We start from the raw sequence: 14,631 nt of genomic DNA, 5'->3' as shown, positions 1-14,631 counted from the left end.
TCAGGTAGCGTTTACACACAGGCACTAAAATATGCACAATGCTCACTTAGCACTGTGTGAATGGACTGTACTTTAATGCTGAAGACTGCTTCAAAAGCAAGTCCATGTTGGGCAAGAATATCAAATTCAGGAAAACATTGTCATGCTTATAAAGAATCCATCTATTTAACAGGAGGCAAGTTAATTATCCAAAGGAGGGAGTAATATCGTGTCATCAAATGGAAAAATATGCTGGCTAGTTCAAATCTGCCCCCATTGAGAACCTATTCCTTAAATGAATAGATGAAAAAAATAAAGGTATGCATAGGGAACATGAGAGTCAGGAAGAGAAGAATATCCACTTTCCTGCAGGTCACACATCTGGGGCTAAAGGAGAACCCAGATGTATAAAATTTCTCTTAAAGACTCTTTTTAGCTAAATCCCTTAAGTACTTAAAACATGTTACAGCCAGCATTGATCCGTGCTGAAGCTGAATGAAACTGACCGGGTAATACAGGATGTGAGGATTTAGTTCTAAGCAAAGCAAACAACATGGAAGTCCTGTACTGTGCTGTGTTGTGTTGTGATGCGCAAATTTCTTTTTTTCTGAATGCTAAATGTGGGGTAGGGGGAACCATCACACCACATTATTTTAAGAGCAAGTCACCTTAGCATGCTGGTCAGAATCAAAGTAAATAATACTACCCCTCCCTCCGCAACTGCCTAAAGCAACCACGAGAGGACTGCCCTTCCATTCTAAACACATTTCTATGGTGACCAGAAAAGGTTTTATATCAAAGTCACATCTATCACGGTAGTGGAACTTTATTATCACTTTGAAATAAAAGTATCTGGCTCAGCTCTGTGTTAGCTCACTTTAATAAAAATAAATTCAGCTATAATTATGGTTACGCACCTCTGTTTTCCACACTCAACTATTGTGCTCATTCATTCTGTACGAGTGTCTTACCATTACAGTTTACCACAAATCTACTATCTCCAACCAACACAAAATTCACTACTTCTTGGCTCTCCAATTGGACGCCTGACAAGGATCCCACTGGCTAAAATCAACATCCCAGGAAAGCCATGTTCCTTCTTCATATTGCAGAGGAATCCACTTCTTTGTTCCTTCTGCTTTCTGGAGGACTCTTAATTTTTTAGTCCATATTATTGCCCACCACCATCAAAGCCATCAGTGTTTTTTCCATTTCCTGTTAATTCTTCCATAATCATGTTTCTCCCTGATCACGGCCAGCCAGGAGAGGCCTAGCACCTTTGAGGGTTCTTGTGATGAAACTGGGATCTACGCAAATACTTGAGAATCAGAAAGCTCTTACCCATGTATACAAAACCTGTCTTTGCTACATGAGATTACATGTTCACAGGTTCCAAGGATTGAGATGCAGATATCTCTGTGAGCCATTATTTTAACTATTGCACATTCTGACTATTACACTTGTAGCCCAACAGTCCTTTAGATGTTTCAGATCAGACTATTCTAACAATCTATCATAAATTGAAATAAAGCCTAAGTTCTTACCCTTCAAGGATTATTAAAACTTCAACTTGTGAGCTAGCTCTCAGGGAATTAGTGCCCTTATTCCCCGGGGGAGCACAATTGTCTTACAAAAGTAGTGTTCAAAAGTCTGACCACAATCAATGGCTAAAGTGTGAAGCCATCTTAGAAATAGTTTTATTCTGCTAGTGATAAGGTGTGTCAAGATACTTTGAATTGACTCCTTGGCTTATATCTGCAATCACTGATTAAAATTTTTCAAAATGCCTTAAGGAAAGCATTGTTCCAAACATAATACAAGTAGAAGTCATAATTCCTTCAACAGGATGTAGATTGCACCAGTAAATAACAGTAAATAACAAGTGTTACATTGTCCCAGGAAGTGACCTACAGCTATAGCAGAGAGAGTCATGGATCTGAGAGTGAGGGACACATCAAGGAAGGCCATATTCCTTTTCCTAGATCCAAAGCCTTGTGTCATTGGGGCTTCTGGTGGACAGCACTTGCAGGGATGTCTGTCTACTGCCTTAGCAAGGCATGCTGAAACATGTCCTGGCCTCTTTTGCTCTGAGCATTATTCGCAACACATGGGCTTAGAACTCAGACATTCAAAGTTAGGGCTGCCCCAGAGGATTTTGGTGCCCACCATATATCCACTGTGACTGCACATCTGAAGGTATGCTGGACACTGAAGAACAGTAATGAGTGTGACAAGCAGGCAGAGCACAGTACCTGAACTCTTAGCATAGCTAACAGACTATAGGACAAATGTTCCTCACATCCCTGAACAAATCACACCTGCATATTCCAGTTAATAGGATACAGTTGAATTTTTGTGAGATTAAGATCTTCTGGAGGATTGTTGCACAGCAATGTCAGTGTATTCAATATCATTCTACTGTGTATATACTGTGTATATAGTAGAATATTGTGAATTCTACTGTGTATAAGGTTAAGTTAGCAAAAGTGAAGCTAGGGCCTTTAATACACTAGGCAAACACTCAACCACTGAGCCGTATTCCTAACCCTAAGATAGAAAATAAACTTATACTGCCATGACCCTTGAGCTCAACTGGTAAAGCTAGAAGGACAATTTCCCCAAGCATATATGCATAACCACAAACAAAACAACGTACAGCTACAGAGTTCACTTTCCCTCAGTGTCAAAGGCATCTGACTCTATTAACATCGACATAATTTGTGCTAAATGGAGTAGTTTTCAGATACTTATTTCTGACATAACATTTAGGGATGAGACAAACTTGGACTCAAAGCACAGGTATAGAGTAATTAGCATTTCCTCCACAAAAGTCTGCATTATGTTTTCCTTGAGAAACAAATAAGCCTAGGAACTGCAGTGCCATATGGTGGCTCAGTTGGTGGCTGGGCACAGAATGGAGTCACTGCGACAGAGCCATTGGAAACCGTTGGATGCTGTGTACTGGCTACTGTGTGGGAACAGCTTGCCAACTTGCAAACTCAAATAATCTAAAGGAATAATTAATTCTAGTAACAACCAACTTCATTTGCTGTAAATGAACACTGAAGAAAGAAATGTCAGACTGTAGCTTCCCTGTCGATAATTTTAAACCTCAAGGGTGAGGACCAAAGGTGGGGCGACAGTCTTGAAAAAAGTTTTATATATACAGGGATGACAAAACTGTAATGTCTCCAATATTTTGAATGTGATAATAATGATAATAAGTAAAAATGCTGTCTTATAAGTATTTAATACCATCAATCTCTAAAATGTATTCATATCAATTATATAATTTTACTTAAAGAGAACTTTATTAAATAGCTTGTTTAACCAGATAATATTAAATACATTTTTAGATATGAAAATTATAGACAGGTTTACTTAACATTTGTTTAAATGAAATTAATGTTCCAGATTTCTGTTTTAGTCAAGTTTATAAATATTTCCTAGAGTATGAAACAGCAATTGGAGATGACATAAAACCAAGCTTTGGGGAAGAGCTGAATTTCCTACCTCCTGTCTATTCTACCCTGACATAGCCTGCTGACAGAACCCTTTACCTCTGAGAGAAAGGGGAAGGAGGAGACTCTGATGAGATCTTGAGAATATTCTGAATTAGGTCTCCATTCCCATGGCTGGTTCCATGAGTTACTCAAACAACATTTGTAATTGTGTAAGGAGGAAATGCAGTCTTCCTTATCAATTTGGTTCTTTCCCCTCCTCAGATCTGAGCCAAGTGGGCCTTTTAACAAAGTGGGAGATTTTATATTATGTGTTCCATGGGAAATGCAAGTAATAGACTCCTTCACTGCCTTCCTGGACAGAAACAGGGATTGTGTTCAGGGTCTTGGCCTTGGAACCCCTAACTAGGATGGCTTGGGCTCTAATGGAGAAGGCAAAGAACATTGAAGGATACACCCTTTCTAGGAGAGTTGGGAACTAACTGCTCCTGCTGCAGGTTTTAAGTATTTTCTCTTAACGTCACAATCTCTCAAGCACTCCAGATCACATCTGAGGTCTCCTACAGGTCTCTTATAAACTACATAATTTCTAACCACTGTGGACTGTTTCAAATATTTTTGGTGTTTTATGGGTAAATTCTGTATTTAATACACTTGTTTGGTAAGACATAGAAGCCAGTGAGATACGCACCCAGGTGCTGTGATCTTACTGCTACCTCCCCCTGATAATACTAACTTTGTAGCATGAAGCTGATGAACCAGTCAGAGTCTTTGGATGATTTCCCACAATCCAGGAGAGGGAGGCTATGTGTCTGATCATGTGGGTCCCTGACCGTGTCTTCTCATTGCCACAGGAGACAGATCTGAGGCAGCTGAGATGGATGCTGCATGATTCCCTGAATGGTGCTATCACAGAAGCAAAGCTGATCTACATTTCTGCAGTCTCTTGGTCCTTCGATCATGCCAATTAGTCAGCTTGGGCCTCAGGTGTTGGGCTCTGCTAAAAGATAGTAACCCTCGCAGTTCAGCCAGTGCCACTACACTGCCGTTTTCTGTTTTTCTACCTTTGTATTGTTGTTATCTTCCATGGCCTGGCACTACTCAACAAACTACAGATGAGAGGCAAGCAGTTGGCCTGTTTCCAGAATAGTTCTTAAGACTCAAAGGCAGTCTTAAGTCCATGGTCGACATGTGGAAAGGAGAAGGGCGTATACCTCCTGAAGCCTGTAATGACTTTTTTGCTTTATTTCCTAACCTAACTCTTTATTTTGGATCAGTGGAAGCCAATATACATCAGGGCGTATCTCTTTGCTATTGGCTGTTTATGACCTAGTTTCCATTCAAAGAACATAGTCATCAGCTTTTCAGAGACCAGAAGCCAGGGGCCATGGGTGGGGCACAGCTAAAGAACTGTGCTGGGTCCCTGACAGCTCATCACCCTCAGTTATGAAATGTTCATATAACAACAGTCCTTGCACTTCTGACTTGGCCAAGCTCAAAAAGACGAAACACATCTCTGTGACAAGGAAGCAAGCAACTGCTTGCAGCTCCCCAGAGCAGCCTGATGGGGAAAGTCCCTTGCTGTGCTCTCCTGCTGTTCAGAGTTCCCCTGACTGACTGCCCACCAGAGAGGCTGCTCTGAACTGTGCGTATCTGAAGTAGAGCACCCTAGGTCTAAAAGAGCTGTGGAATTCCTGTCATATCTGCATGGCTCCCTTCCTTCTTTTCCAAGGGAATATACTTTTGAGATGAAAAAAAAAACTAATTTAGAATCTTATTTGAGAGATGTCATCCAAAATCTTTCGGTTTGGGACCTAATTGGATGATTTGGGGTTACAGTTGAAAAGTCTAACTTGTCTCCCTGAGACAATTGCCTTCCCTTAACATCCTGTCCTCGAATTTCACCATAAAGAGTATATTTGAAGACACATTCAAAGCTCATAATACAACTATTAATAGGGCCCAAGGTTCCCCCCAGGTGTTGCTATGTGGGTGCTGTCCTCCGAAGGTCCATAGCCCTCACAAGTTCATACGTTGAACCCCACACTCCAAGGTGGTTTTAGTCCAAACACTCAGGCTTTTGGCAGTTTGCTAGGTCATAGGGCTCTTCTCCCACAAATAAGGTTAGTGTTCCTTGACAAAAGACTCGAAAAAGACTGTCTCTATACATACACAGAGGAAGAGCTAGCCCCAGAAGCCAATTCTGTAAGTACCTTCAACTTGGATTTTACAGTTTCAGTACAGGTAACGGAGCAGTAATTTTCTGTTGTTTATAAATTACCCAGCCCAAGGTACTTTGTTATGGCAGCAAAAGCAGAGTAACATGGCCAATTTGGAAGGATGATAAACAGATCAGGAGGAAAGATCAAGCTCATCACTTAATTTCTCACACATGATTCAATTTCCCCCGCTTAGCTCTGTGTCCTGACTGCCAAGCCCATGAGTTTATGTCTTCAACAGCCTCTGGCTCTCCCAGTTTTCCTGCTGAGTGGCTAAATGGATGTTCCCTCCCACTTGTCTGTTTTTGCTGAGCCTAAATCTCAGGAGCACATTTAATCTTTTATATATTGCAAAATACCTCTCAGCTGGAAAAAAAACCAAACCCTCCTGTGCAAAGTGCTGAGTATTCAATATTGCAATTATTACTATATATGCATTCCTAGTTAAACTATACTTGTACCGGAAACCATCATTCACTTCTGGGTTCCCTTTCACTCTGTCTCTTCAGTTGTTGCTCACTATCCCCTCAGAGTGACAGTAGCTCTTTGATATGTGATCAGGGGCTAAGATTTGTGGCACTTTCTGCTCTGATCATAATTAAAACTGGAGCAGAAATATCAGTACCAATTATTGGCCTCATTAGACTCAGTTTTCTTCCAAGGACATATTTCCTTTTGCAGCAAACACCCTGCTTCTGCCCAAGTATCTGATCACTGCTGTGCTGTGTGACACAAGCAAACTCCCAGTAAACACTCCAGAAAATACTCAGGGCCTAGGCTGCAATGACTCAGACTAAAGCTACATACACCTCCTGTGCCTGCTTATTAGGAACATCGTGTCTTTCAACAGAAAATCTCCCAGACATCTTCATCTCTGGGATGAATCTTCCACCCTAAAGGAAGACTAAGTTTGACAAAAGTCAGTCAAAGGGCCTTTTGTTGTGGAAGTAGAAGTGAGATCTGATTTTTCAGCGGGGGACTACCAAGAGCCAAGTTGTTCTCTAAGTATGAACGAACATGTCTTTATTAGTAAAGAGAATCTTTGCATCTGATCAGGGTAATGACTGGGAGGTGAGCCTGAGGGTGGGCTTGAAGCAGAAATCTACTTTGTTCACACACACACACACACACAGGGGCTGCTCTCTGTAAGGAGGAGGCTTAGGAGTACAGAAGCAGTGAGGGGCAATCCTAACTCCTTTTTTTTTCTTGCTTTGTTGTACATCCCTTCTAATATCTCCAGTCCTCTAATAATGTTTTATAAATTGAGCCTTTACTATGACTTGGGGGATTCATGAAAGCTCCCTGGCCACACACTTTAAAGGGCCACTGTGGGTAGCATAGTGATAGCCTGGGAAGGTTGGCTAATGAAAAAAAGGAAGGAATAGATCTGAAGAACAGGAGTGGGCAGTTTCAAACGCATCCAGTGCCTGAATGTCTTCATTAAAGATCTCCAGAAGATGCCCTCACAAGACTCAGGAGAGGAAAGTGGCAGCATGCTTGGCATCCTGCTTAAGGACCAGGTCCTTCAGGTATGCAGTGGGATGCTGACCTCTGAAGACTAGAGAACATGAGGGATTCAGGTGGGTGCTTTCCCCAGGACTGAAAACTAAGGTCAGACAGATGGTTCTTTCTTTTGTCATCTACTAACTCAGCCTTAGACACCCTGTCAGGCTCTGCAGACTCTGAAGTTTCCAAAGAAAGCTAATGTAAACTGTGGGTGACAGATTCTCCCCACTGTCTGGGCTAAAAATTATGAAGAAATATTATTAAGTTTCAATTAATACACAGAATTATGTTTTTATCACAAGTTATTTTTAAACTTTTGTTGTTGTTTGTTTGTTTGTTTGTTTGTTTTTTGTTTTGGTTTGGTTTTTTTGGTTTTTCAAGACAGGGTTTCTCTGTGTAGCCCTGGCTGTCCTGGAACTCACTCTGTAGACCAGGCTGGCCTCGAACTCAGAAATCCACCTGCCTCTGCCTCCCAAGTGCTGGGATTAAAGGCATGTGCCACCACTGCCCAGCTTAAACTTTATTTTAATAAATGCTTTAATATATATATATATATATATATATATATATATATATGTGTGTGTGTGTGTGTGTGTGTGTGTGTGTGTGTGTGTTTGTGTGTTTGTGTGTGTGTGTGTGTGTATTTAAAGACAATAAAAAAGTTTAAAGGTGCCTCTGTTAACTTTACAGTCAACTTCTATACTAAAGGTAAATTATTTCAACACCACGCATTTGTTTGTTGCTGAGATACAGGTTCACTTTTGAAAATAACCTTCACCTAGAGACACACCGAAGGACACTTACTTTCTATTGGGACTCCATTTGTTAACCAGCTAATTCTGGGTTTCGGGTTGCCATTCGCTCTGCAGATGAGGGTCCCATTCTCTCCCGGGGAAAGCACAAGGTTCTGAGGTGCCACAATCCAGTAGGGAGCAGCTTTATTGAAAGAGAAAAAAAAAACAAATTTAGAAAAACATGTGACTCAAAAAGTACTGTAGCCAAAGATTACATCAGACTGTTGTAATGGGTTTTATGGGTTTGTTTGTTTGTTTGTTTGTTTAAAAAAGACTTGTTAGCATCACTTTCTAGAATGAAGAAAAAAACATAAGAATTGATTCAAATAATTCTGTGGACTTTCTAAAGTGTAAGGAGAGTCTCATGAATTTGAGCTATGGAATTATAAAATAGAGAAACAATTTTAAAACAAGAAAAGATGCCAAGGTAGAACACAGTGTCCTATACCCCTTTGCTCCAGTTTCCCTATGCTCCAGTTCCCCAATATCAAATTTTTATACAGCTGGATTGTGAATATATACAAGACAGAAAATGACCATCGCCCTGTTCTGGTTACTACGTCATACCCACTGGCTGAGTTTGTTAGCCTGGGAGTTTCTTGATCTTTTCTTTCATGATTTTGACACATTTGGAGGATATTAGACACATTTGATAGAATGTCTTCGATGAGTCTGTCTGATGCTTTCTAATGATTAACTCAAGGTTCGGGGTCGTAAGAATATCACAGTGGCGATACGTCTTTTCGTATCACACCACTCCAAGGAAAACACGAGACCGCAGTGACTTATTAGCAATGTTCAGCTTCGCCACTTGGTTAAGGTAGTATCTGCCAGTGCTTCCTCTGTAAAATTATACGCTCCTGTAATCTGTGCTTTATTCTTTGGCAGCTGCTCACCAGTACGGCACATTCTCCATGAGGACATAGCTTCCTTTTCCTCCAAGGATGATTACTAGTAAACATACATTAAAAATGTCCCAGCCACTAGTTTTTTAATGGAGAGCAGAACACTTTGAAGCTATGCAAATATCCTGCTTCTCCTTAGAGTTGTTTTCACCCACTAATTTCAGAATTCCTCCCTGGATCTTGCCTGTAGTAGTTATCTCTGTGGGACTATTGTGATGCTTTCTGTTTTTACTATTCCTTCTGTGTTTACTAATTGCAGTTCTTCGAGGAAGATTTGAAATGAGTGGCTTTTTTAAATCTGGCCTGGATGCAATTACAATAGAAATGAGAAAAGGTTCATGACACGATGAATGTGGATATAAATTTAAATTTCTCATTACTGAAGAACATGGTCACCGAAGTTTCAGAGCCTCCACAAAAGCCAGCGGGATGCATTTGAGATCAAGGTATACCTTTAACTGTGACAGAAATGGTATGATGGACGGCTCCTAATGCGTTTTTTGCTATGCACTGATAACTTCCAGAGTCTGCTTCAGAAACATGAACGATCTGCAAGGTCTTCCTAAAGTTCCGATAAAACGTCCGGTTGGCAGGAAGTGTCCCATCTTCTTTGATCCAGTAAATAATTGGAGTAGGTCTGAGGGAATAAATAAGTAATGCTGTTACAAAGGAAGAGGAGTTTGCCTGTGAAGGCTTTGCAGAATGAATTTTCATGGACATTTATAATTTTATAATCGATTCTTTATATAAAGATAATGACAAACATACAGACCTTTTCATTAACATCATGTTTTTTTATAAGTAATGCTCAGACCCTGTTTCTGAAATGATTCCATTTTCAGATCATTAGAACTATACTAATGTTTGACCTCAGTGATGCTGCACCCTAAGCATGAATTGCTTTACTCAAGGGACCTAATCTTTTCTCCAAACTTCTGTTCAGTGAGGCTGCTCTACAGACTTTTACTACGCCAATCAAGAGAATTACTATTAAGCTAATCATATTGATTAATTTAATCAGCTGGCATTAAAGATATCCACTCTCATGCACATCAGTACTTCTGGACTTTTATATATATTTACAAATCAACCTGATGAAACCTACTATTTTATAATACACCGATGATGTGAATTAAATGACTAATGATTAGGATTATGTTCTTCACTTTACTACCATTTTAAATTTTAAAATACCATTATGCTAGCTGATAAGAATAGATCAGATTAATGTTATTCTAGTTCTCACTTAAATGCTTCTCTGACCTTGGTTCCCTGACTTGTGCCTTCAATCTCTAGTTGTTTTAATGAGAATGGTTGGCTTGTATAACATCTTCAGAATTTACATGAGACAAAATTTTTAAATTGTTCAACATAAACATATGTGTGTATACGCACATGCCTGTGTGCTCAGCCATGTGTGGCGGGAAGATAGCAAGGAAGAAGGGCTCATTTCAACTCTCAGGACATTGCTATATTTGTTATCAGAGATGCAAGAGGGATTTAATGACAGTCTGTAACATGGGCTTTGCTTTGTTTGGATGAACAAAATGACAGCATATAAATTTGGTGAAGTAGTTTCTAAAATTAGCACATGCTGTAAATATGCAAAGCTGCAGAAGATGTGAGATAATTTTCGAAGTATTCGTCACATGTGAAATCTGACAACATAGGATGTTTCCCAACAGCTTGGCTCAAGTTTCAGATGAGGTGAGAGAGGGATGGGGATAGACACACAATGTGATGGTTTACACTGAGCAAAGCCTTCAGTTGTTATGCAAGGCTCCTGCTCCACCGAACAAACTTAGAGGCTGATGAATGCTTTACTCAGCCTAAAGGTCCATGATTTGTAAAAAAGTACAGTTCCAACCATGGATTCACAAGATTTCAACATTTTAAAAGTCAGTTCTTTTGTATTTCCAAATTACAATCAGAGTTTACAAAACAAAACAAAACAAAAAACAAAAACATTAATTGTTCCTAATCTGAAAACATGAAATGTGCTAAAATATAAAATTTGCTAGGTGTCATATTGGTGTCTGACTATAAAAATGATAAAAATTAAAAATTAAATTCTGTTAGGAAAGATTGTCATATTTTAAGAGTTTTGTTAAATGTTTAAGCTGGAAGGAATGGCATGTCAAATGTGTAATTTCCGGATTCGGCCAGCAGAGGGCACCATGCGCATCCAGAAGTATTTATTCCTTAAGGAAAGACGGTATGATCTTTGGCTGTCCAGTTCATAGACAACACAAATCACAAAAGGTGAAGGAAGTGTGTTCCTGGGATCCCAGTCAGGGATGAAATAACTCTGATCATTAAAAGAAACTTGCTATATGCCAGGCAATCTAGAAACTTGCCTGACACGTGGACCCAAGTTCACAATTGCTCTTGTACCTGCCCAAGGCCTTGCCAGAATGCCTGCCAAAGGCACATGGGCTTTGAAGTATGCACAGATGAGCACCTTGGCTTTATGCTCTGCCCACAGGAAGGAACAGAAGGGACAGTGCCTCAGTTCTGAGGCCCTGAGATGTGCTGTGAGCTTTTCATAACAAACAGTAAGAGAGGGTAAGACTGCCAACATGCCAGGTGCTCCAGGTGGCAGACCTTGAGAGTAATGAACTCACAGTTATTCCATTTACAAAGGCCCCCTCTCAGGAGCACTCAGCAAATGATCAAAAATGAGTAGCAGATTTTTTTTAAGCCACCAAATTCTGAGGTTGTTCATTATGAAGCAGCAAAAGTCTATCCCCCATTACAGCACAGTGATCAGTGTTGTAAGATGATTACAGAGATAGATAACAGATAACATACTGCAATACGAACACTGTTACATCAAAATAGTTTAGCAATAACACGTAATTCAAAGTTAACTCGAGAAATGTTTGTTAATTTTTTTTAAATTTCGGTCAAATTTTAAGCATAAAACAATGGCTCTTCCTGGGATAGTAAAGCCTGTCAATCTGTTACATAAGAAGCAAGCATCAGGACAGAACATGTTAACTCACAGGCCTTCTGCAATGCACTCGAGGGAAAGCACGTTTCCTCTTAATTCCTCTTTGTGGCTTTCATTGCCCTCTGGAGTTAGAAATGTTGGTGGCCTCTCTTTACTAGATTTAGCTGCAAACAAGAAAACCAATATACATTAAGATTATGAACATGTGCTTCTAAGAACACAGCTGCTGTCAAAAGCTGCCTAAAATTCTACTCTCATTTCAAATCCATTGAACGCCTATTCTGAAACTTAAGTTACACATACACACTCTCTCCTTACACCCGTTCGGTGAACCAGGAAGAGGAACAATTTTGATTGCATGAGCAAAGCTGTGTCAAGGACTCTTTTTCGTACATGTCTTTAATTGGGTTAGGTTGTTATCAATTATCTGTGGGCTGGTAAATCTCCAAAATGTCAACACAGAGATGTCAGCTCATCACATTCCTTAAGACTAGTGCTCAGGTCAAAGCAAAAAGTGTGTCTTTTGAAAGATGCTAGGTTTCTTTTTTTTTTTTTTCAGCAGCAAATCATTATGGACAAAGATTTGATTTATTTTGGACATAGCATTATAGCCCCTGCCACTGACTTATATTTCAAGATTCCTACACTGCAAGTTTTATGAAAAATAAAACAAAACTAGAGAATTTCTAAAGAGTTCTGGAAATTTTTATGCTGTGAATAAAGATTTCCAGCAGAGGAGCTGAAGGCGTGGCTTCATGGCAGTGCTTGTTTAGTATTGGTAAGGTCCCAGGCTTTGTCCCTAGCTTTTGGAAAAAAGAAAAGAAATACTAGCAGAGCTGAACACATGGAAATTGTTTTATCCAATGACAAAATAAAGAAGGTCTAAGCCAAAGAGCTTAGAAATGTCCATATTTGTTTTATGGACTTTTAACTAATGTGACCTTATCTACAAAAGGCCTGAGGAAATTTTCAAGTAGATATATCCAAGATCTTTCACTGTTTCAACCATAAATGATGCTCTTGATGCTTCTAAAACCAAATGAAAAGGCAATATGTAAATTTCTCATTTCTCTAAAGAAAAATCTAAGTACTCAAAATGGTATTGATGGAGAAAAAATTGTTTTCTTAAGGACTTTAGAGGTGGTTAGGGAATCTTACTCCTGTAAAATCACCTTGACAAGAGTCTTGAGCCCATATTTGGGAGAACTATATTAAATCGATAAAGGTGAGAATGATATCTGCCATATTCTGCAATGTTCATATCTCAAAGGTTAAAAATTAATGTAGCAGAAACTCCATCTGTGGGGAATTAAAAAGCCCTTACATCCAGAGCCGTTATTGTTTAGTGACAGATTTTATGTTTCACAGTCACTTTTTCCTTAAGGAAATCAAATTTGTTTCAATTTAATACAATGAAGCTGAATGATCTATTTTTAAAAGTTTCCTCCCACAGAAAACATTGACTAGGTTCCTAACAAAGCTAAAAGCAACATTGCCAATTCTATTCCTTAAAAAACTTAAGGAAGGTTAGATGATTACTATGGAGTGTACTCTATGTTAGTTACTGAAGGTTCTTATGAGTCAATATTCTAGGGGTTAATACATCCAATCAGATTATATTGTAGGCCATGCAAAAAGTTGATAGACAACACAAAGTATGAAAAATACAATTCTAGACACATATGACAGATTTTTTTGTCTAAAGCGTATGAAATGGTTTACATGAAACTTCGTAACAAGTTTAATTGTACGTACATCATGGAACATGTTTCAGTGACGTGCTTGAAAGTTTACAGCTAAGTTCCTTAAGAAACGCACATTGATACAGTGATATTAAACATGGAACTAGAAGTTTCCTAAAGAAACAAGGTTAAGCGGCCATGGAGGTGAAGTTAGTGAACTAAAGTCTACAATGAAGGAGAGAATATCAGTTTCAACCACTGTAACTCACCACCATAAAACTCAGTGTCACTCAAATTAGCAGCTATAGTGTCATTCAATTCATCCACTGAAATAAACAGAATATCATGAAGAGGGCACAGAAGTAGGTGAGAAGGGTTAAAAACCATTGGGCAACAGAAACAAAGGCATACATCTAGGCTAAATGCCATTCTTTCAGGGAAAGTACAGTGCTTGACATCATACTGGCTAACTCAGAATTCACTCTACCACCCCCAACTGCAACTTGATCTGGATAAATGCCAATAAAAGGCATTGTGGGGCACAATGCATACAGCAATGCTCAGAGCACCATAGAGGCAGGAGGTTGCCAGGGAAACGGGAATGGTAATCAGTGGGAAATGTAAATGACAATAATATTTAGGGTTTGCGTGTTTTTTCTAGCATATAAGCTAATGCTTTAGTGAGCCTTTGCAGGAAGTTTCTTGGTCACTGAACTGATTTACCTTGGAGTCAGACTGTATTTAATTGTTAATAATCTGATTCACATAATATAAACACAATTGAAAGAGACCTGGGAGGCTGAGCTCTTACCTGAAATCACCTTCAAAGAAATAGGTTGCTTCTGTTGGATGGTTTGAGTGTGATTAAATCTGGCATAGCAGATATAGTCTTCACGGGTGTCCTCTGGGAGGACATTGGAGAAGTAAAGGTCTCCATTTAGTCCTTGGGAAACCCGCTCACTCTGTGGAAGTCTTTGAAAGGCTGGGGGAAGACAGAGACATTCAGATCATTTCATTATACAGTTACCATTCATATCACCAGGACAACCATCTCCTAATACCCCTGTAAATGTCATCTGGAAAAAATACATACATACATACATACATACATACATACATACATACATACATA

At 39.3% G+C, this 14,631-nt stretch overlaps 1 protein-coding gene across 7 annotated transcripts in view; it reads right to left on the bottom strand.

Moving 5' to 3' along the window:
- Nrcam (neuronal cell adhesion molecule) overlaps positions 1–14,631 on the bottom strand; it is a 63,443-nt gene that overhangs the window by 37,609 nt on the left and 11,203 nt on the right. For 5 of the 7 annotated variants that reach the window (XM_028757454.1, XM_028757457.1, XM_028757455.1 and 2 more), the window contains 5 exons: positions 14,311–14,481; positions 13,769–13,825; positions 11,870–11,981; positions 9,317–9,501; positions 7,970–8,101 (listed from right to left, as the gene is read on the bottom strand). In XM_028757454.1, the coding sequence (XP_028613287.1) occupies positions 7,970–8,101; positions 9,317–9,501; positions 11,870–11,981; positions 13,769–13,825; positions 14,311–14,481 (657 nt within the window). The remainder of the gene's footprint in view (positions 1–7,969; positions 8,102–9,316; positions 9,502–11,869; positions 11,982–13,768; positions 13,826–14,310; positions 14,482–14,631) is intronic. The other 2 variants (XM_028757459.1, XM_028757460.1) reach the window with 1 other exon arrangement.

Source organism: Grammomys surdaster, unplaced genomic scaffold, assembly GCF_004785775.1.
Source record: "Grammomys surdaster isolate TR1022 unplaced genomic scaffold, NIH_TR_1.0 126163, whole genome shotgun sequence".
Classification (NCBI taxonomy): Eukaryota; Metazoa; Chordata; class Mammalia; order Rodentia; family Muridae; genus Grammomys; species Grammomys surdaster.
The sequence above is the reverse complement of the archived record's forward strand: the minus strand, read 5'-3'. Positions and strand labels throughout refer to the sequence as shown.